The 24056-nt window shown below is 40.7% G+C and overlaps 3 protein-coding genes across 4 annotated transcripts; 1 reads left to right on the forward strand and 2 right to left on the reverse strand.

Moving 5' to 3' along the window:
* The first annotated feature begins 1962 nt into the window (after positions 1–1962).
* mest (mesoderm specific transcript) lies at positions 1963–6244 on the forward strand. Of its 2 annotated transcripts, none has more exons than XM_085376069.1 (12): positions 1963–2062; positions 2279–2466; positions 2544–2623; positions 2729–2806; positions 2900–3036; positions 3130–3188; positions 4204–4244; positions 4392–4462; positions 4566–4667; positions 4744–4820; positions 5191–5254; positions 5730–6244. In XM_085376069.1, exons 2-12 carry the CDS (start codon positions 2313–2315, stop codon positions 5845–5847), a joined length of 981 nt encoding a protein of 326 aa, XP_085232195.1. In that variant the 5' UTR covers positions 1963–2062; positions 2279–2312; the 3' UTR covers positions 5848–6244. The 2 variants fall into 2 exon arrangements, with proteins under 2 accessions (XP_085232195.1, XP_085232196.1); XM_085376070.1 differs by having other exon boundaries at positions 2060–2110.
* Positions 6245–6355: 111 nt separating this feature from the next.
* Positions 6356–17983, reverse strand: copg2 (COPI coat complex subunit gamma 2). Its single transcript, XM_085375456.1, has 24 exons — positions 17863–17983; positions 17240–17292; positions 17035–17115; positions 16865–16936; positions 16697–16776; positions 13239–13314; positions 13029–13121; positions 12791–12877; positions 12491–12648; positions 12256–12389; positions 12076–12143; positions 11701–11889; positions 9936–10031; positions 9561–9804; positions 9313–9388; positions 9087–9190; positions 8859–8984; positions 8694–8762; positions 8387–8568; positions 8160–8289; positions 7981–8078; positions 7494–7632; positions 7284–7382; positions 6356–6702 (listed from the first exon to the last, which is right to left on the reverse strand). Exons 1-24 carry the CDS (start codon positions 17897–17899, stop codon positions 6572–6574), a joined length of 2622 nt encoding a protein of 873 aa, XP_085231582.1. The 5' UTR covers positions 17900–17983; the 3' UTR covers positions 6356–6571.
* Positions 17984–21262: 3279 nt separating this feature from the next.
* ucn3l (urocortin 3, like) lies at positions 21263–21748 on the reverse strand. The gene has a single exon (XM_085376474.1). The coding sequence runs from the start codon at positions 21746–21748 to the stop codon at positions 21263–21265; it is 486 nt and encodes a 161-aa protein (XP_085232600.1).
* Between the last annotated feature and the right edge of the window lie 2308 nt (positions 21749–24056).

The raw sequence follows: 24056 nt of genomic DNA on the forward strand, positions 1-24056 counted from the left end.
TGTGGTCATCTGCTGCTGTAGCCCATCTACTTCAAGGTTCAACATGTTGGGCATTCAGAGATGCTCTTCTGCATACTTTGGTTTAACAAGTAATTATTTGACTTGCTGTTGCCTTCCTATCAGCTAGTGAATTGCCACTCACTGGATATTTTCTCTTTTTCACATCAATCTGTAAATCCTACAAGGTTGTTTTAATGAGCAACTGAACATCTGTACCTAACAAAGTGACCATTGAATGCTTTGCCTTGGCCACCATTGTCTTAATAAATAAATTCCGTTGCTTTGTTTTGTTTTTGGACAGATTTTCAGACTACAAGTGTTCATAATTGAAAAGTCACTCTGGCTTAACTTGGTAAGAGCTGTGTGGCTTATTTTGAGTGTTTTCTTCAAATAACTGTTGTGTTTGTGGACAATGACAATAACGGGCTGTGATGAGTGGAATTTTCGCAACAGATGGAGACTATATTATTTAAATTAGTTGCGGTAATCGAGTCCTGTTTGACAGTCGGTTTGTTTATCTGGCAAATTCAGAGATGAAGTGTATTGTGAGTAATGTGAGCAGTGTACAATGGCAGCTTTGTGAAAAAATGTTTGGAGATAGCTCTCTCTGCTCCAACAATGCCAGGCCTGACCTTTCTTTGCTGAAGTAAAGAACTAAAGACTATGGTTTAGTTGTGTGTGTGTGTATATATATATAGATATATAGATATAGCTATAGATAGATATAGATATATAGATATAGATATAGCTATAGATAGATATAGATATATAGATATAGATAGATAGATAGATAGATAGATAGATAGATAGATATATCTATATATATCTCCAGGGACTGCAAATGAGCTAATAGTTAAATCTGCTACAGTGCATCTTTGCTGTTAGGAGAGAAAACACGGTCCTCTGAAATTAAAATATAAAAATATGGGTGCCCGAAGAGGTTTTTGTCTTCCCCTCTCCTTTAAAAAAACTACTTTTACTTTTGCCAATGAATGACTGACTGATAGAATGATTGTAAATCTATACTGATTTTTAGGAGATGCGTTTCTCTTAAAAAAGGTTTAAAAGATGTACCAAAGGGACCCTTTCATGCATATATCCACATCCAGTACACAGAACATGACATGCACTTAAAAAATGTTTGACATACATACATTTTATATGTAAAATATTATATTAAAATACACAATATGCTGAAGCAAATATTTCAATATGATAAAAACATAAAGAAGAAGAAGAAGTGAAAAATAAAATTATTAAGAGATTAAAATACCTAAATATGTCAAAATAAAACGTTTTTTATTTAAAAATTAAATAAAAACAACAACAATGATAATGGTAAATGGTCTGTATTTGTATAGCGCTTTACTTGGTCCTAAGGACCCCAAAGCGCTTTACACTGCACACAATCATCCACCCATTCACACACACATTCACACACTGGTGATGGCAAGCTACAGCGTAGCCACAACCACCCTGGGGCGCACTGACAGAGGCGAGGCTGCCGGACACTGGCTGCCAGACACTCATTATTATTATGGAACTGACTAAATCCTCAATATAATAATAAAATAATTTTACTTTATTTTATATATAAAATCAATGTAAAAGACAAAAAGAAAACAGTCTTGCTGGATCAAATTTCACATTTTTAAGATGTTTTCCAGTCAATGAATGTAGTCAGAAACGATAAAATGCTGTTGCACATCCAGACCGGCAGGTGGCACTGTGCTTCTCTCCTGCAGTCAGCCCATCGAAGATCGTGTATAATAACGGCTAAGATGATGATGGCTTACTTAAGTGTTGACTGACAATAACCACAACCAACTAAGCTACTCGCTTCAGTCTCTTTCCTCGTGTACGTAGCGGCAGAGTGAGACCTCAGTGAATTTATTTTAATCTTTGAAAAGTGTCGCCTTATTCCGCTCGGCAGGAAATTCCTCCGCAGTAATGGATCCCAAACACGGGGCGAAGGTCTGCTGAAGACGGGTCACAGTGTTTATGAGAGTACAGCAACCTGCAGCAGCGTCGGTCTCGTAGAAGTAAACCGGTCTGGTGGAAGGTTGGAGTTGTAATGACTTATCGATCATTTATAGATAACTGACAGCGGGTTTGTCTCCTTTAATGAGTTGCACAGTGATAAATTACTGTTGCAGTGCAGGCAGCAGGAAGACATGGCCTTTCCTCCCCCCTTGCATCTGCGACAACTTGTGCATCGATGCGAATCTTGCAGGTTTCTTATCTAACGTGTTGTCGCTCATGCGTCCATCTCTCACAGGCAGGAATGCGACTCCCTCACGGCTGAGTTCAAGATGAGAGAGTGGTGGATTCATGTGGGTTTGATCTGCATCCCTTTGGTGGCCGTGTACCTGCACATCCCGCCCCCTCAGCTGTCCACTGCGCTGCAGAAGTGGCACAGTGCTGGGAAGGTCTTCCACTTCAGAGGCTGGAAAATCTTCTACAGAGGTAACACGTCAGTCTTAGTGCTACCATAACATGCCAGTCAAGCACAAATATGTCTTTGATCTGTGGTCTCTTCTCAGACTCTCTCGGTGCTTTGGGGAGCTCAGATGTCATCATCCTACTCCATGGCTTCCCCACTTCCAGCTATGACTGGAGCAAGGTGCCCATCTCTCTGCACATGCCCAGTGGATAAACAAATGGAGAACTGTAAGGGTGTGTTTGGGACCCCCACCTATCCTTTCTTTTTCCCCCTCCTCTCATACAGATCTGGGATCCGCTCACACAACGATTCCATCGTGTGATTGCGCTGGACTTCCTCGGTTTTGGCTTCAGTGATAAACCGGTGGGTGAAAGCTAGATACAGAAAATCCATCATTATACATCGACTGATTAAAACGTGTCTAACATGTGTTTTTACTGTGCTGTAATGTACCAGCGGCCCCATAAGTACTCCATCTTCGAGCAGGCCAGTGTGGTTGAAGCCCTGGTGGCCCACTTGGGTCTGAGCAACCAGCGAGTGAATCTGGTGTCCCACGACTATGGAGACACCGTGGCCCTGGAGCTGCTGTACAGGTTGGTGGTGTTTTCATGCAGGCTGCCAAAACAGTGTAAACTGATAAACTGCTAACCTGCTGTGGTTTTTCCTCTGTCCTTCTTCCAAACTAGGAGTGACCAAAATCGCACAGGTCATCTGACTTTAAACAGCTTGTGTCTTTCCAATGGAGGTACAGTGCGCTCTGTTATCCTTGGCTTTAGTATAAACAGAAGCTGCAGCTCAGATTTTCTGTTTGTTTTACATTTAAACTGAATATGTTAAGCTTTTTACAAAATCTATCCATTCAATGCTCTTTGTTTTTCTGAAGTCGGGTCGTGGTGGCAGCAGACTCCTGAACCATACTTTCCAGTTACTTCTGGAGGATTTCGAGGTGTTCCCAGACCAGATGACATATATAATCTCTCTAATCTTCTAGATTTACCCCGGGTGTCCTCACAGTTGTCTGTGCCTGGAAAACCTCCAAAGGGAGGTTGCCAGGAGGCATCCATACCAGATGCCCAAACCACCTCAGCGGGCTCATTTTGCCACGCAAGAGCAGCGGCTCTACTCCAAGATCCGTCTGGGTATCTGAGCTCCTCAAACTGTCTGCAGGAGGAAACTAAGCTATTTGTATTCACGACCTTACTCTTTTGGTCATTACTCAGCCTTGGACCATCAGAGATAGACGGTCCAACACCCACAAGGACATGGACACGGCCCTCACTTTGGTTATACAAGGACCTGATGGCCCGTAGCAGTGGGCTCAGAACCCCTTACTGCTGCAGTACACCACACAGATGCCCACAGAGAACCTGGTCCTTACATAATTGACACTGGTGTCTTGTTTTGGTCCCTTTTTCATTGGTGACAGGAGCCTGGTTGTTGCAGTGGCCACAAATCCTCTGCAGGGAGCTTTTAGGTAGACCAGCCGAGTTGTTCTCCCTTGGTTTCCATATCTGTGCATTTCAGCCTTCAATCTGCGTCTTCCAGTCTTGGGCAGCATTTATGAGGGGAGCTTCCACCCTTACAGATTGTTTTGCTAGACACTGTCTTGGGTGGTTACGAGGGCAGACGAAAGCGAGAGCTGCCAGATTGATCGCCAGTTGATGTAGCTCCTGATACTTGAGCGTTAATAATGCACGTCATTCCAGATGTTGTTCCGACGTGAAAGTCACAAGCGCTGCTGACACTTTTCTTCCTGACAGGATTGTTCCCAGAAACGCACCACCCACGGCTGCTGCAGATGGTGAGTCACGATTGTTTGCTTCATCCTGCTTTTTCCAGCCCATGTTACTAAATAAGCTGAGGAGGATGGAGTGAAATTTAAGGGGAGCTGTTTGAGTGGTAAACTTATCCTAGAGACATTTCTGTCCTTGTTTCTGTCCTCCAAAAGCTTCTGAAGGACTCGAGTTTTCTGGCTCCGATTCTGACGCGCCTCACTAACTTTGTGATCTTTCAAAAAGGGTAAGAGAGCCTGAGCCCTTTAGCACCAGAGTTAAAGCTGGAGCCCTGCATTAGGACATTACATAATTGGATAATGGACTTTGATTCGTTTCCTCACCGGCAGGATAGGAGAGGTGTTCGGCCCATACACGCAGCCCACGGACGCTGAGTTTTGGGACATGTGGACGGGGTTACGCTACAATGATGGCAACTTAGTTTTGGACAGGTGCGTGTGCCTGTTTGGTCTTTTGGCCTTTGTAACCTGCTCGCTCGCTTCTAACTTTGCCGCTCTGTCTCCGCAGTATTCTGCAATACATCAACCAGAGACTGAAACACAGAGAGCGCTGGGTGGGAGTGCTCACTTCCACGTATGTCCCACGTAAGTTCACTGTTGCGTCACATATCCCAATGTGTGTGTGTGTGTGTGTGTGTGTGTGTGTGTGTGTGTGTGTGTGTGTGTGTGTGTTAATAAATCAGAGGGCAGCTTTTGTATGGGCCAAACAATTTCTTACGGTGTCAGCAGCCTCAGGCAGAGAGCTGCTGATGCTAAGCTGCTTAGTCCATCTGTGATTGGAAGCTCAGTGCGTGTGTGTGGCATAGAGCTCATGAGAAATGCAACATCTTGGGAGAAATAATTCCAGTATATGCCTTTTAATTTAATCCCACTCGTCCTGTACCGCTCCTCCATTTCTCAGTGTTCCTCTTTCCATTTTTTTCCCCTCGCTCACCGTCTTCCTTGTGTGTTTCAGTGCACATGATCTACGGACCCCTGGACCCCGTCAACCCCCACCCCCAGTTCATCCGTCTTTACCAGTGAGTGCTCCTTCATCTGTTTCTTTAACCCCCACACCCGACAATCCAGATTATCCATAATGCCCCCTAAACTGGGGTAACCTTAAATGTGCTGAGTTTCCAAACTGCTTTGACAGATAAAAAGCAGAGCACCTAGCAGGTGATCCATCTGGGAATGTCTTTTACCTCAGTGCACCTTGCAGTTGGGGCTGCGAAAGTTTGCAGGACATTATGTTAAAGAAGGAAGAAAACCATGTGCTGGTGACATTTAGGCAGCACAGCAGATTAGGGAGTAGCTTCGGTTGCCTTGAAGGCTGAGGCTGAGAATGGCTCTATTAATGTTTTAGTTTCTCACCCAAAAGTTAGAAAAATGTGCTAGATTTATTCCCTCATCAGAGCTGAGGATCAGTCACAAATGACTAGCTTTAAAGCTCTGTCTTTGTGTCCTTTGTGGCATGTTTTATTGAAACAGTCCATGTTTTTTCCATTTCCTCAGGAAGCTGGTCCAGAAGTCAACAGTCACAATTTTGGACGAGCACATCAGTCACTACCCTCAGCTGGAAGATCCCACTGGCTTCTTAAATGCATATTTCAATTTTATTCACTCTTTCTGAAAGGAAACCAAATGCAACTGATTGTAGAACTATCGGATTATGTGTCGTACCAAATTGAAAGACGTACACGTGGTGCAACGAGCGATCGTGATGATTGTACCCAGATGAAATGCTGCATCGGCCTTGCGATTTAAGCAAAGCTAATTTACCAGCACCAATCCCTGAAATGTTCATTACTACCATGGAAAATGGGAAATGCAAGCTAAAAATGATTGTATTTAAATAGGTGGAGGTGACTGAGGGAGCACGGTGATGTCAAGTAATTTGAACTGGTGTTGGGGTGTGTCATCATTGAGTTTATTTGCGGGACACTCTTGATTCCTTCCAGTTTGTGTTGTCTGTCCTGCTATCAGCTGTGATGAATTTTTATATAATTTTCTATATTTCTCTCGATGTCAGCAAGTAAATGTCAATTTTTCTTCAAATAAAACTAGTTTTCTAAAAAAAAAAAAAATTTTTTCTTGATTTCCAACTGGAATAAATTAAGCAGCCAGAACTTGGACAGTCATGATTTATTGTAGTTTTGACAGATAACAAAACATGAGGACCAGCAGAAAATATAAAGAAACAGCGAGAGAACACTTTTTAGTTTATACACTAGAAGTAATAAAACATTCATGAAATAGAATTTCAGATCTGTGAAGAACTAAGTGACGTTTCAGGTGGTTGAACAGGGATGAAAGGTCTTCTTGTCGCGTTGGCACAAAGCTGTATGACGACCATTTTAACCCACCGAAGCCAAGATGACATCGACGACGTTCTCGTCTCCGCTACGAACCGTCACCTGCATGGTGACGCCGTCGGCCAGCGCGAGCCGAGCCCGAACCAGCACGTCGTGACCGCCGCGAAACACACCTTAGAGTGAGAGTGGAAAAGTTTTTACTCACAACATATACACATATTTACAGTATTTCTGTGAAGGTTCTCAGTCATCCAGGTCATCGTAGTCTAAGGAGCTTGGAAAGAAAAGCGTCTGGACTTCTTTAGGTTGCTTGAAGATGTTTCACCTCTCATCCGAGAAGCTTCTTCAGTTCTAAGGTCAAATGGTGGAGAGTCCCAGATTTAAACCCAGTGGGAGTTTCCCCCCACAGAGGGACAAAAGGACCCCCTGATGATCCTCTAATCGCCTGAGCCAAGGTGTGAAAGCGGGTGTGGGTCCCAATCAGCCAGGGTTTCGGGTGAGCTCATTGTGAAACCTGGCCCCCACCTTATATGTGATTTCCTGAGATCGGATGGCCCAGGATGTGAGTGGGTGTTAAGGCGTCTAGGAAGGGATCTCAAAACTGGATTATAGATGAAGAAGCTGAAGAAGCTTCTCAGATGAGAGGTGAAACGTCTTCAAGCAACTCAAAGAAATTTACAGTATTAATATTTTATAGATCAAGTTGAAGTTAAACTTGCATACAGTTATCAATATCCTGATATCAGACACTCACCAGCAAGGAAGAGGACGTGTGAGTTCTTATTTTCAGGAACTTTGTCGGAGCGCTCACATGGCTGCATTCCCAGGAAGTTGATAATGTTACCCACCGCCTCTGCACACAAAAACACAAAAAAGTTTCACGACAGTGGTTTAGGTCAGTTTATCCTATACATGCTAACTAAATAAAGGTTATATTACAAAATTAACTTCTAATTGTCCGTACCATCCAGAGTTCGTACAGATGCCAGGGCAAAAGTTTCTTCCTTCTCAAATTCGTCTCCTACTTCTTCCCACGCTGCTCCGAAATTTGGTTTCAGAACCTTCTGGATGTGGTCTGCAACCGTTACCTCTAGATCCTCCAACTAAAGAAAGTCGCCCAAAACAAAGGAAGAGGTTTAGTTTGATGCTAAAACATGTTAACCGCCAACGCTACCCGTCCGCCTCCTCGTACACACCTATGGTATCAATTTCAAAACCCTCGTTCACGATTTTCAGAAAACCTGACCCCTTACCTTCACCTTGAGATCGAGGTCACTGAAATTTAAACTTGTCCAAGATTTTTAGTAGATACACCTGTGGTATCGATTTGAAGCTGCCTCATTTTTGAGTTAATGCATTCACACGTCAGGCAGCAGGATAATAAAAATACTCCTGCCTTTTTACAGCTGAAGGGCAAATATAAATAAAGTCACACATTTTCTATTACATACCACATATTCATCATCATAACCGTCATCGTCAGGCTCTCCTGTGTTGGGGTCGCAGTCCCTCACCAGGTACTTCATAGTACAGCTGAACGTACAAGACACTGCGAACAGACAGGAAGCATAAATCACCCAAACTTGGCATTTAAGCAGCTTAAACACTGGTGATGTCTGAATGTTCGTACCAGCTGTGGGGTCGTCATCGGGAAGCCGGATCAAAGTGTAACAAGAACCAGGCTGACTGTATGGGAGGCTTGGGGCAGGGACACAGTGTACGACCTCATAGGCCTCCGAGGGCTCCATCTGCACCACCACCTAGAAGAAAGAATCAAACATATTCACACGTTTCATATGCTGATATGTTTAAAAATATTATTAAACTTCAGGTAGTTGTGAAACAAAACTGCGGTACCTTCTGCAGCAGCTGGTCGTTTAGAGTGTTCGTGCAGTCGAACTGGAACACCATGTGTCCGGCGAACGTGTGTTTGATGCAGCGCACCACGTATTCAGTCTCAGCCTCCGTCAGCTGCACCGGCTCCGAAGACTTGAACAGCGGGCCGAGACCCTGGAATTCTGGGATGGCCACAAGTTGTTCTGGCAATGATGTGAACAAAAACAGATGTAAGACGAAGCAGGGATTTTATCAGCTACATCGAAATGACCACAAAGGTGAACGCACATCTCCGATCATCGCAAAACAACAGATGCTGTTCATTTACCCTGATAAATGTCCTGGCGTGATGGGGCCAGCTTTTCTGGAAGCTTGCTTGTAGCGACTGGGGCGATTTCTGAGCGGACAAATAAAATTGTTCTTAAAGATCTGATTCCTGAACGTGACAGTTTCTCGGTTACTAAAAAAAATAAACAAATCCCTGTGGTCGTACCCGTTTTCTGCTCTGTGATTGGAGCAGTGGCCAGAGGGACTGTCTTCATATCAAAAGGTTTCTCTGAGGGCTCCAAGGTGTACTGGTGGAGGGACTTCTCCAAACCAGGAATGGAAACAGAAAGTCCTGAAACACACATACAAGGAGACTCAGCACATCACCTGCTGAGTGCTTGACAAACAAACTGCCTTGACGGCTCTTTTATTTTGAAAACCAACTGCAATTTACCATTAAAGATGTAGGCAGCATTCAGAGCCTTCTGCTTCTGCTGGAGCACGTTCATGTAGAAAGTAGCTCTGTCGCGCACCTCATCATCACTGTCCATCATACACCTGTGCAAACAGAGCTGTGTTAAAAATTATACCGCACTGACACACAAAGAGTTTATCCACTGTGTACTTTCAAAAGTGCACACACGCGCACACACATACACTCAAACAAAACCAATGAATACCTCTGCAAAAGAACCAGGACACTTGGCAGCAGATCATCATTCTGAGCTCCAAATTTAGCCAAAGCGCTGACAGCAGCTAAAAGTGGAGCATGACACAAACAAATGTTTTATCTCGTTAGTAAATAGCCTAAAAAAAATTGGAAGAAAATTAACTAAAGCTGCCAAAATAAGAAGTATCAGCCTCTGCCTATGGATGTTACAGATTTAAGGTCAAACTTCTGGGGTGCATGCTCTCCTACTCGTCTCACCTGCACGGACAGCCTCGCTCTCCAGCACCACTCGGTTGAAAATAAAGCGAATGTACTTGGAGGGCTGCGGGGTGCGTGGACCCTCTTTACCCATCAGGTGCAGGATCTTTGTGGCAAGCACAGTGTGCTCGCAGTCCTCGATAAACTCGCACAGATGGGCCAAGCCCGTCTCTTTGCTCTCAGGGTTCTCCTCGATGATGCTGATGATGCAGTCCACGATGGCCCGCTTGTACTCAAATCCACCCTGCAAAAAATATTATTACAGTGACTCATTGTAGTATGCAGATTCTATATCTGTTATAAAAAAAACAAACACACAAGAAAACTCAAAAAGTCAAATGCCCAATGTAGACAATACACTTTTATATGACTTACATCATCTCTGAGCATGTTGGACAAGAAGTTCATCATGACGCTGTGCTTCCTGGGATACTTCTGGCAGAGAGCACTGATGGCCTGCACCACAACCACCTGAAATAAAAACACACATTTAGGACATCAGAAATCAGAACAAAGGTAATGGGATTTGTTTTTAAGTAGGAGCAAAGCACTAAAACTCATTTTAAAAATTGATCTTTTTTCTCCCAAAAGAAGCTAATATCCAGTTGTAATACCACAATGACACTTTTCATCTACAACCTGCATGTTTTCATGGCTGGTTTCCATAATATTGCGATTTTTTGTGTGGCAATATTATATCGATACAGGGACACCAAATATCGATGTGTTATTTTAGAAAACGCAAACGCAAATTCAGTACTATAAAATCAACTGCTTATTTACTCCACCAGATGGTGCTGTTCAGGTTTTTTCTAGTGACCTTCAGCGTAGAGGAAGAAGTTGATAAAGACAGCGATATTGGAAAAAGAAATCAACAAAGCACAGCGAAAATTTAACCCAAAGGTATGAGCTTATTTTGGATTTCCTAACCAGGACAGGACAAAGGGCACTGATGGCATTTAACCCTTTAAGACCTACCATAGAACCAAGTCCGCCAGAGCTTATATTATATGTTTACATGTTGCAGAGCCATTTTTGGGAGCATTTCAAGTTGCTATACATCAATACAACCATTACAGCCTAAATTTTAATAATATGCATGCATTAAGTGCATAGTAATGACATAAATTGCAAAAAGTGCAATAAACTACAAAAAAATTGAAAAACGTTTGTGTTTTTTTAACATATATTTCTAATTAGAGAAATTTAAGAGGCTTATCCCTCAAAACTGTAAATACAAAAAAGTTGCACAAAATAGTTTCCCACCACACAAAATTTATTTTGAGTGTCTTCATAGTTTTATTTTTGAAATACACCAATTTCTATACACTGCAGGAAAAACAAAAATAAATATTATAGTGCAAATTTGCAAAAAAGCAGCATATGCATCAAAATAAACTATTTCCAGCAGTGCAATTTGAGTCCTAAGCATCCCAGAAACGACACAGAAAGTCATAAAGTCAAACATAACTTTTAAAAACACCAGTATAGGCTCATGAGGCCTTGATGGTAAAAAACTACATTTCCGCGAAAATGACGTCACTTCCGGTTTCGGGCAGGTCATGGCGGACATGCGACAGTTCGTGCTGATGGACGTAGGAAGTGTTATGAACAGCTGATCGGATCGGCAAAGCGTGTTTCTGGAATATTATGGTTTTGTTGCTGCAAGTGCTTTTTATGCAGTTTTTGCAAAGCTTTATGTGGAAGGAAACTGTGACTTAGGACAAGCTGATGGCATAAAGATGTAAGTACAACTCCTCCGGCTTCATATGCAAAATAAATTATTGCGTTAGCTCATGTGGTTGCAGTGCTACCGGGATTTAAAAATAGCTACGCAAAACGGAGCGTGCCCACTCTGACCGGTTTTAAAGGGTTAAAAGCACCAGACAGCAATAACATTTTCTGGAACTGCTACAAACACGAGGGGTCGTCTCATCTGCCACCATCCTGCGACAACATTAGCAAGGAATGGCAAAGCTAGCAGAAACAATATATCCCAATATAACTTATATATACTCAGCATATTGCAGTTGTTTAAAATTGCAATAATATTGTATAGTGATTAAGCCATTGAGAAAATATTGTAGAACTTTGTGCCTGCGAATATTTATGTGCATTATTTAAAACAAAAGCGCCTGACCTTGAACTCATCTGAGATCTCTGAGACAAAAGAGGAGATCTGCTTCATGAGCCGATCCACGCTGCTCTCACTGCCAGTCTTCAGAAGAGTGGTGATGGCTAGCGTGGCAATGCTGCGGTTAGAATCGGTGATCAGGTTCTCAAGGTCCAGGTTGCACGCAGTCACGGCTGATGGATGCTTCATGGCCACCTAGTGGACACAAAGGAAATATTAATGTAGTTATACTACATCCAGAGTTATGTTTTTAATTGTAATAGGTTATTTTTATGTTGCTGTGATTAAACAACTCATGGCTGTTTATGCATCAGTGTTTGGTACTTAAACCTTCCTTAAAAAACAAGCCATATTTTGCAGGAAGGGAGTGTGCAGCTGTACCTTATTGAGGGTCCTGACAGCAGCGTATCTTAATGCAGCTTTAGGAGAGCTGCAGAAGAGCTGCAACACTGCAGGAAGATATACATTTAAAATGAGATTGATGCAGTAAGACAAAAATTGCTCATTTACAATATAAACTTTTTAGCACATTTATGAATAATATGTGAGTAAACTAGTAACCTGACACAGCAGGGGCCAGCTCCCTGGCAGTGCAGTTGGGCATATGGACAATAGCAGAAGCAGCCTCATACACCACCATCTCATTCTTGTTCCTCAGGCAGCTCTCGATGAAGTCAAACAAGGGGCTGTCATGACTGTAAATACGAGGATAAAACCCATGTCAACATGACATCAAGACTGAAATTTAGTATGATACACAAAAGATATGTGGGCAAACTGCTGCTGGTCTACTCACCCTCCCTCTGTCTCGTCCAGCAGTTTACTTGCAATCCGGATGAGCATGCAGTAGGCAAAGGGAGACTTAAGACCAGACTTGGTGAACTTGTTGAGCATCTTGGTCACAGCGAGGCGGTCATTCTTCCTGAGGTGATACAACAGGCCCAGGGCGTGGTACTAGAGAACAGGACACAAATAAGCAGCCACTTTAAACTAATTTCTATTCAGGAATAATATTCACTATTCTCAATATTAACCAAATGAAGCAAACCGCACTAGAAAACATTAATTCTGTAGTTTTTCTTCTGTTCCTACCCACCTGAACCATGATGTTGTCACTGGAAGCAGCCTCCTGGGCTTCATTCACCCAGCGCTTCACCACATCATAGCTCATCTTCACCATGTGCTGAAGAATTGAAGTGGAAAGAACATTATAGTCCACCATGAAGGAAGTGAATAACAAACTTTTAATTGTGTAGAAATGTCAGAAAAATCTCAAAAGAGATTTTTTTCTGAGAATAACACTGAAAGAAAAAAAAAATGAGCCCAATTCATACCAGCGAGGAGACCAAAGCTGAACTGGACACACTGGGAACCTTGTCAACAATAGCCTGCTTCATGTATCTCTCAATAGCCTGCAGCATGGTCGTCTGTGGGAAAGACCGAAAAATTAAAAGATGCTTCAGTTTCTTACCTTAAAAACATGACATTAATAAGAAAAGACAAAAGCAATTTCCTCTTCTGAACAGAAATTAAGCAGCACTCACATCTGTAATCCTGCAGAGAGCTCTAATGGCAGGTCCTCTGTATACATCCTCCTTCCCAGTCATGTCTTTGGTCAAGCTATAAAATACCAGGCAAGAAATAAATAAAGACACTAGAATGCCAAAAGAAAAAGCACACTATTGCAAAAATCATAATTTTCTTTGCAAACAACTTTAAGATATTGTTCTCATCAGACTTTATACCATCAAATATTCCATTTTGCTAGTAATAATGGTTAAGAGGTGCACTGCTAGTACAACTATAAAACTGGTGTGCAAATACTTTTTGCTTATTTTTACTCTTCTGTTTTATTTGAGAAATAAGAAATCAGTATGTACATAAATGTATACATAAAAGCTAGGGGTGCAACGATACACAAAATTCACGGTTCGGTTCGATACTTTGGTGTCACGGTTCGATATTTTTTCGATACAAAAAAATGTTCATGCCTTCTTAATTTGTCATTTATTAAAATTATAAATATATATTTTAACTCAAAAGTACAGTTTTTAAATTTAACCCTAACCCTTGTGCGTGTTTCTTATTTTGACAGCGAATGCGCACCTGCGGACCACTTATGTGCAGCCCTGGTTATTTAGCTCGTCATATTGCAGCCACAGAAATTATTTTGTCCATGAAACCATAAAGCTGCACTTTCTTTTTGCCTTATAGTCTGATTTGTCATAACTTCTCCGTTTTGTGGTAAGCTTTTCTTTGGCTGTCACTTCTTCACCCTGACCTGTCTTATTTGGTTCAGCAGAACTAAAATATATATCTGTCTGTGAAGGTTCTCAGTCATCCAGGTCATCATAGTCAAATATAAATCCTGCTGCTTTTACACACGCACTCACATAAGCTCAGCGATTCTCTGCGCGATCAACCTCTCACATGTTTAAGCTTGCTGCGGGAGATTTCACTTGTCATTAGGGCTGCTCGATTATGGCAAAAATGATAATCACGATTATTTTCACTGAAATTGAGATCACGATTATTTGACGATATTTATTTCGTCCGCCAGAGCTTTTTTTTTTTTTTTTTTTTTTTTTACATGCTGTAGTGCCATTTGTGGGAGCATTTCACGTTGCTATACATCAATACAACTGTTATAGCCCATATTTTAAAAATGTGTATGTATTAAGTCCATAGTAACTACATTAATTGCAAAAAAGTGCAATAAACTACAAAAAAAATTGAAAATCGTTTTTGTTTTGTTTTTTTACATATATTTCTACTTGGAGAAATTTAAGAAGTTTATCCCTAAAAGCTTTAAATACAAAAAAGTTGCAAAAAATAGTTTACAACAACAGGAAATTTATTTTGAGTGTCTTCATAGTTTTTTTTTTGGAGATAAAGCAATTTTTATATACTGCAGGAAAAACAAAAAAAACAATCCTATGATGCAAATTTGCAAAGAATGTGCATGTGCATCAAAATAAACTATTTCCAGCAGTGCAATTCGAGTTCTAAGGCCTACAAGTAAAAAACTACATTTTCCGCGAAAATGACGTCACTTGCGATAGTTCACGTTGACGTCTTTTTCAATGTGGGAAGTGTTAAGAACAGCTGATCGGATCGGCAAAGCTGTTTCTGGAATATTATGTTTTTGTTCCTGCAAGCGCTTTTTATGCAATTTTTGCAAAGCTATATGTGGAAGGAAACCGTGACCTAGGACAAGCTGATGGCATAAGATGTAAGTACAACTCCTCCGATTTCATATGGAAAAAAATTTATTGTGCTAGCTTAGCGGTTCAGGTTCTACAGGGATTTAAAAATAGTTATACAAAACGAGGATGCTGCTCTGACCGGCTTTAAAGGTTTAACAATAACAATGTATTGAATAATGACTTTAAAAAATAATATAAAATAGTGTGCAAATACTGATAACAGTGCAAATGTTTGCAATATAAGAAATAAATGAAAAATGTGAACTTTGCAGTGTTGCTCTGTGGTGCAGCTACGACACCATAGCAAAGTTTACACACTGTGTCTACTTGATCCACGTCTGACTCCGCGAACCCATAATGTTTCCACACCACTGAAGTTTTTTTTCTTTACCTCTCTTTTCAACCAACGGCAGTCCACTCCTCTCCAAATAACTTCTGCTTAGCTTTCCGAGCTTCCCTCGGGTCCTCTTAATTGTTGTGACGCGTGTTCGAAATGCAGAGCAGTGCGCTTGATTTGCCACACGGAGCAGCGCGAGAGTAAAGCATGAGGGAGGGGCTAATAATCGGCTCAGTCATTTTTAATGATCGTTGAAAGCCCAGATCGTAATCGTGATTAAAATTCGATTAATTGAGCAGCCCTACTTGTCATGTTTGCATAGTAAGCTAACGATTAATAAGACGATGTCAGAGGAATTGGTGCGCAAATTATCATCACTCACAGATCAGTGCTGTCGCTCTCTATACACAGTTCGCACGATTGCAAAGTGAAAGCAAAAAAACAAGCGCAAATTCAAACGCGATTTCAATATGTCACATATTGACAGTGGCTCACCGATGCCAATGACATAATTACCCAGCTACATTTCTGAAAGAATGCAAAAGCATTGACACATATTTTTTCTTCCTACAATAGCCCGACGGGCAGGGAAGAGATAGATTTTGGTAGCCCGACTGAAAAAATCGCTAGCCCCAGGACGTCGGGCTAGCGATATTGCGAGCCCTGTATCTGATTGAGGAATCACTCATCTTTGGAAAAGAGAGTTTATTACAGAGAAATGTCTCTTTCCAAAATAAAAGCTATACTATCCGCTTCTTCTGGGCTATATTCTCAGCAGCATAAGGAGAATCATGTGCTAACAGCTGTCTAAATGACTCGGCTAAAGTTAGTAGCATGCTTGTTGTTTTTGTCTTTGCACTAGGATGATGTCTGCGTAAATGTGCAGTCATATTCGTTGTGTTCCCACTAGTGCTTTCAGGTTAATCTCGTTGAAATGACCTTAACGCCACAACACGGCAAATCTCCGTTAACGAGCTACCGCCGATCGCCCCGTGCGTGGGGCTAGACGGCCAACACGTTAACGAGCTAACTGCGCTAACACACTAGTTCACACCAATGTAATTAAGCATTGCATGGCACATCCAACATACTGTTTTACTTTAGTCCATGACTCGCTTACCTTCAGGGTCATACGTCACATGAAAACCAAAATAATTCCAAACACCACATCTGAATGAGGGTGGGGGAGGTGCCCTGCGCTCTTCCTCCTGACTATGCTGTCTGTGTTGAGCGCTCAGTGGATCTGCGCTCGACAGTGCAGCCTAGGCGGAGTAGTCGAACGCAGATTCACTGAGCGCTCAACACAGACAGCATCGTCAGAAGGAAAGTTGATAAAATAAATTACAAATGTTGTATTGTTCGATACATATGCGTACCGAACCGAAAGCACTGTATCGAACGGTTCAATATCGATACGAATATCGTTGCACCCCTAATAAAAGCCATTTAATGAACAAACCTGCTAGTGACGATGATGACATCCTCAGAGATGTTGGCCATCTCTTTGATAGTTAGATAGCACATCCTCCTCAAAGTTTGCTAGAAGAGAAATAGCATAAACCTGAATTAATTAAAAAGAAATGCTTAGCCAGTTAATTAGAGATCAAATGAATAGGGGACCTCTTACATCATTGGACTGAAAGAGCCTGGTCATTGCAAAGAAAGCCTCAGTGGCCTCTGTGGTCCCAAAATGCTCCCCCTGTGTGAACAAAGATATGAGAATGAGAGAAGATGGTGTCATGAACTCAAAGCCATACAGACAGCATAGTTTGTCTACCTTTTTTTTTTTTTTTTTACCTGGTTGAGGAGATAGATAATCTTGGTGAGAATGTGGAGGCATCTTCTTGGATTAATGGGAGTCTCATTGAAGATGCGAGCCTGTAAACAAAAAACACACTTTTTATTTCAGTACACTGAATATTCTTTTCTTTGGTCCGTTTTTTTTTCTTTGTTTATTGTGAGCGAGGAACACGTTTTCAACAGCACTGATCTTAGGCTTTACCTCCTGCAAGACCGCACTCTTCTCCAGGTGCTGGAAAGGGTTTGAGCCACTTCCTAATGAGTTGAAATAGTTGTGTTAGAAAAATAATCCATTAAAACTTTACTGAACCTTATTCAAAGCAAACACATATATGAAGGGGTAGAGAAGAAATGGGCAATGAGAAACCAATAAGATAGAATCAATCCTGCTTTATATTAATTTGATCTTCTTATTAGCGTATGTTAGCTTGTGGATATCTGCAAATATCCAAACAGTCTTCCTTAACGTCAACAGAAACTGGTACAACTTCCACTCATATAAATTGGACTTGGGAGAGAAATGACAACATCCAGCTGACGATGCTAATACGGTCGGCTAACGCTGAACTACAGAAAACCGATGTTTTAGTAGCTGTGGATTTAAATGCAACGTCAACTCAGTTTTTGACACTCTCTTTAAACCATTATCTTAATCATACGTTTGTTTGCAAACCACATTTATCGCTCAAGGTAGCTGACAGGTAGCGTAGGTTTACCTAGCTAGTGAGCTAACAGGCTAGCACCGCTTTAGCTTCCACAACATAAAGTCCAATCAAGACTATTCAACGGTAACAACCGTTTAAAATTACAATTCTGCAGTCTTACCAGACTCCTCGTCTTTCTTATCAAATTTTTTAATCATTTTGAAAGCGCGAAGCTGACAGATGAGGCCAAAAGCAGCTCTCAATCTCGCAACAGATGAGAAGCTACTTCCACGTAGCCGAAGTGAAAACTGACGTCCGGTGGCAACGTCCACGTCGACGGAAGACACGTCAGAATATTTCCGCGTAAGGAGCGGCAGGGGGCGCTTCTGACACATCCTGAGGGTTACTCGAATTAAAAAGTCCCACGAAAACAACAATCCATGCATAATAATCCTTGTCCCAACCAAATTGCATTTAATGTATAATAATAATAAAAATAAGGTATAAACAAGTAAATCCAATTTTTGTTTTGATTTTGTTAACACATTTGTCTCTTGTCTCTTAAGTGATTATAAACCAATTTATTAAACATCACCGTTAAAAAACAGTAATTATTCACTGCAGGCTTTGTGCCATGACATTTGTGGAAAACCTATTTAGCTGACACAACTTGTAGACCAAAGGCCCTTTTTCAGTCCTTTTTCACATTTTGTATTTCCACAGTCTTTTCTAAGTAGATTGAGTGAGTTACTCTAACCAATGCAACCCTATAGCTATATTACCTAAAGAAAAGAAATTCATTTCAAAATTGCCGTCCCCTATTTACACAACTACATCTACCATGAACTTTCACAAGGGTTTGATCTCCTGCCTTCATAATAGTTTGATTATTATATAAATAGTGTATTTGGGCAAAGATTTGAAAAATAAATATAATACTAATATTACAAAAAAACCCAACAAAAATAAATAGATTTATTTAAAAAATTGACTATTGAAACGTCAGGCAAAGTAGTTTTCAAAAGTTGCTTGAATTGATATATATTAAGTATGAAGGTGACTAATTTATTTAACAGTATTTTTAGCTACTAGAGTATTGGTAACAGGGCTGAACCAGCTACAGCACAGAACAACTAAAATATGTCATGAAAAGTTTACCTTTGTTGCCTGAACTGAATAAACACAGCAAACACAAGCTCCTTGAAGATCAATCTCAAGCTAAGCAGCTACAAACAGCATATATCATAATCAGAATGTGACGATGAGGTGCTACTTCTGCGGGTATCTCAAGTGTCACAGTATAAAAAACAACAACAACAAAAAAGTCATTAACGTGGTAAACCAAATTCTAATTTTAGTATGAAGTAGTCAAGAATTTAGAAGAAGGTGCTGAGGTACATCACAGTAGTCATATTTGATTTAGGAGGGTAATTGCACTTGGATAAAAAGGTGTTTTTTAATGTGTTTGTCCTTGTTTTAATTTACAGGTATGTCTACCAGAGGGCAACAGGTCAAAGAGCAAGTTTCCAGGGTGAGAACTGTTTTTTTTACTGATTTTTCAGGTTCTTGGGTGGTATCTTACGTTTTCTATGCACGGTCAGTTATATTTTGTGCTGTTTATTAGCATCTGGACAGCCGTTATAACTGCTGCAGAGCATCATGCATATCACACTGTTCCACAGTACACCAGGATGCTTCTATAGTGATAGCGATAGAAGGTCACCACCACTTTCTAATCTATACAGTTCTTCTTCAGCGAGCTCGGGAAATGAAGGCACCACTGACCCTCCTTAACTGTAGTGTTGACAGACCAATAGGGGTCGCCACGGCAGATCATGTACCTTTCCTTCTCATTTGTTCACCTTTACTACATCTTCTTCTCTGCGGTCTCCGTGGCATCACTACTTGTACGCTTTGCATCTTCACTGTCACACCTGTCTCCTTCTCATTCACACACGTGTCCTGTTTTTTTTTCTCTCTCTCTTTAGGCTACCGACCGTCACAAACTAGAATGTAGCTTTCATAAATGACCACAAGAGGGCGACATTATTCTTTGTAAAGAATGGTTTTCTGGGGCAGGTGAATTCAAAATCCAGATATGCCAATTTCTTGTTTGTTTTTTGACACACGTATTGCCCAGCCACATTATTATTATCCATCACTGCTTATTGCAATCTCCCAACTTCAAAATCCTATCTATTTATAAATAGAAGACATAAAAGAATAGAAAGGTAGGGTGCCCTCTTGTGGTAAAGCCAAGCAATAGCAACACTAATTAAAGTTTATACCTTGAAAGTCTGTCCCTTAAGCATATGTTTGCACTGTAATGTATTACTTGCTGACAATATGAAGTGAAACATGAATATATCTATGATGAGACAAATTTGGGTGATAAAGTGTTTTCATGAAGGTGTGTGAGTCGGGCTTTAACTTTGTGAACAATGAAGTGGTGAAAAGATCTTTTCTAAGAATATATAATGAATCTCAGTGATATAGATATTGCATATAAAGAGGCAAATGTATGTCGTTACACCTGCTTTATTTGAGGAAAAATAATCCTTTATTTTGAGTATAAAAATAAGAGACATCTGATGAACACATACATTCCCATGCAATTGCATTTTACTGTATTTCATGACCTTGCAGATGATTTGTACAGTATTTTTTTTTCTCAGTGTTGTTTTTCGGCCACATTCAAAGTTCAAAACTTGAATCTGAATTCATACTTTTTTTTAAACACAAAGCTTCTTAAATAAATAAATGAAGAATGAAAAAGAAAAAAACCCCACATATCCTGGAATTAAAAAAAAACATTTCTCAGGACATCAAATTATTATTAGATTATGCAACAGTGCTGCATTTTTTAATATTTATTTATTTATTGCTGTAAGCAAAACCAGCTGCTTTGCTCATCGCGTCCAGTTATTTGAATTTATTGAGTCTGGGCAAAACAATCACATTAAACATTAATTTAACCGAAAAACCGAGGACGTGTTTTAGTCATTTTGTTTGTCTGCTATAACAAAGTACTTGAGAAAGTTTGTAATTTAATATAGGTGGATTATTCGCACGTACAATAAATGCATAAATAAACATATTTAATGAACTAAAAATAAATCAATCAATTACTTTTAAAAGAAGGCAGCAACAGCTAATTTATCCGCTCATATCTTCTGTAACATTTAACCTTGGTTTTAAAACATTTTTCAGTAGTTATCTACTTTTTCACAAGTTCCCTTTCCTACGAATATATATATATATATATATATATATATATATATATATATATATATATATATATATATATATATATATATATATATATATATATATATATATAGTAAACGTGCCTTTGCTGTTGGAAATGGTCTCAGTGATTTGATCTGGAGAAAAGAAGGCGTGAGATTATTTCCTTTTACAGGCGAACAGCTGAATTTAAAGCCTGTGTATTGTTAAACACGGCATCGTTCCCCCGGAGAAACAAATGGATGTTTACTTGGATGATAAGAGATGCTAATTTATTAGACTTTGAGAGGCCAACACTGGTCATGGCTGTCTGTTAAATGAAAGTTGTCCATGTTTCATTTCCTCCGTCCAATTTGCGCCAGCAGACGCGCGTTCTCCGCCGCCTTGGCTCGCAGGTTTTTGGCCTTGGCCACATCAAAGAGCACGTTCATGATGTTGGTCGGGACGTCCAGGGACAGGGTCAGTCTGCTCCTCCGGTCCCCTTTGTTGCTGTTGCGGAGCATCTGGCCCCTGAGCTTGGTCTGGCTCAAGAAGCGGTAGTTTGCGGGACTTGAAGTCCTTTTTTCCCGACTGGATTCAGCAGAGGAGAAAGAGGACGACGACGTGGAGGATGAGGAGGAGAGATACTCCGCGGACTGCATGAGGGACCCCCAGCCGTCCCCAGTGGAGTAACCAGGCTCAGTTTGGTCATTCCGGACCCCGAGTGCCAGCTGGTCGTCGCAGAGGAGGTCGGGGCGCGTCTGGTAGAGACGGAGGCACAGGCTGGAGGTCGGTGTGCACAGGACCGAGAACAGCAGCAGGGTCTTTAGGGACGACAGCATGCTGTGTCCTCTGGGACCAAAACAGGTGAAGAAAGCCAGAGAATATGAAGTTTTTCTCGCATCTAATCTTCAGCAACGCATGTCAGTGAATTTCATCTTCACTGAGATGCAAAAATAAACCTTACTAATATGCCCATTCTGCATATTAATAGTAAATATTAACAAGTACCCTAACAAATCTTGTTAAAATCTACTCTAAGAGTACAGGATTTAGTTTAAAGTCCGATGGATCACAAAAAGCCGGGATGTTTTCAATGTGAAGTTTAGCGCATAAAACTAAAAACAATATTTAATAAAGGTCACAAACGTGTGAGCAATAATGTTCGTGCAACTTACCACTCGTATCCTTTAGTTATAATAATACTTGTATTAAATATAGTTGGAGAGGTTAAGCAGCACTTATCCCCTCAAAGAAAGCGCAAAGAAGGCGAAATCCTCAAGTGAGGTTATTATGAGAAATCCCGATGAACCAACACTGTTTGCGGAGGTCAACAGTGCGCACAGTCTGACCAGCAGCGTCTCCTGCTCGTCCATTCCCACTGTATTCTTTTAGTAGAGCCATAAAAACGCAGCCCTACGCCAGCAACAACGTCATCCCGTTGACATTTTGGTTCGCAGTGAGCCATCCCATTGGCTGTGAAGCAATGAGGTAGATGAATGAAGAAAAAAAAAAGAAGAAAGTTGTGGCCTCCTGTTGGTGGACCGAAGGCGTCACGACTATTGAAACTTTTTTTTCTGCCTCGCATCAGACTTTAAAAAAAGTGTTTCATGTGCAGCTGCTCCACGGTAGCCTGTAAGAGTCCCAACATCTTTAAGTCATTCAGTAGCATTTGCGTGAAACTGACAGGTTTGCGGTTGATCAGCACCACGGACAGCTCCCATTGACACGTTTGTTCTCAGCTGAGCGCATTTGACGCTTATCTCAGGCGCACTTGGCAGGATATGTTTGGGTTGTGGATCAATAGTTAAATGAAATTGTCTCACATTATAATATTAGGCGTGTCTTCAGAGGTTTCCCAATTACCGCTGTTAAAACTGCACAAAGAGCGGATCCATTTATGATTTAAAGTAATTAAAAAGTAATGGTTGCAGTGATGAAAGGATGTTAAGGTAAAACAGAGAGGATAAAAAAAACAATCAGACCAAATTGGGTAGAGGATGGCGATAGAAAGAACGAGGAGCCAGCACAGGTACAGAAAACCAAACATCTAAACCTGCAAGCGTAAAAACCATAGGTGGGGCTGTCACACCGTCAGCTGAAAGAGGACTGGAAAAGTTGGATTTTCTTTGAGATGCTCTGCAGCCCGGGTCCAGAGAGAAAGTGACATAGAAGGTGATTGATCTGGTTATATTCAACTATGAATGTCATTAGTTAAAGCGTATTAAACCTTATTATATAAAGGTAGAAAGCGCTCACATTACATGCACTGTTTTAGACAATATCTTTCTATAATGAATATATCATTGTATGTTCATTATAGCGAAATGTAAACCTGTAGATTCTAGAACAGGTCATAAATATAACTCTTCACTTTATCAAAGCAAATTAAAGTCCTTCAAATACAATATTGTCTCTTTAGCTCATTTTATATATTAATTTCAACAAGACGAAGAACTGAATGAAGAATAAAGGTGCAGAGTTTAAAAGTTTCCCTGCTCTTTCAGATGTCTCCATCGACATCAGTTTCACATCTATTAATAAAGAGATGAGCATTTGTTCCATTTGAAGTTTTAATAAGTTGAGTGACACCACATATAAAAACTTCTGTGCGCGATTCACAAATGTTTCTTCAAAAGAGACGGGAGATATCTGAGATTTTCTAGAGAGCACTGTGTTTTAATTACCGTTGAGTGTACACATGACACGCAGCAGAGTTGATGTACATTACAATGTCAGAATGAAAAAGAGCATACAGGGGGAGACGGCATCAAAGGGCGCTGGGTCAGGGTCTAATGAGCAACTTCACTCACCTTCATTAATATGAATGTAAGTCTTCACAGCTGGAGTAATTGCGTTCCGTGACACACGAGGCAATGAGATATCCTCCTCCCACTCCAGCTTCCTCCGCAAGTGATCTCTGAAATGGAATTACATGCCCCCTTCAACATCAAGGGGGACAAAAATCCTACATTTATTACATTGACGCTGGTTTGTGTTGCTCTGCTTAGGAGTGAAGGCCTATTGACCACAAAGCACTTTCTTGCTACTGTTTATACTTATAGGTTAAAGGTTGAAAAGATTAAAAAACAGCTAAGTTGTCACTGAGCTCACAAGGCCTAAGAAAACCTTAAGTAGTGAGGCTGTCCT

The sequence above is a fragment of the Diplotaxodon limnothrissa genome, linkage group LG17, assembly GCF_057381915.1.
Source record: "Diplotaxodon limnothrissa isolate DT_005_m linkage group LG17, D_limnothrissa_male_GT1.1, whole genome shotgun sequence".
Lineage (NCBI taxonomy): Eukaryota > Metazoa > Chordata > Actinopteri > Cichliformes > Cichlidae > Diplotaxodon > Diplotaxodon limnothrissa.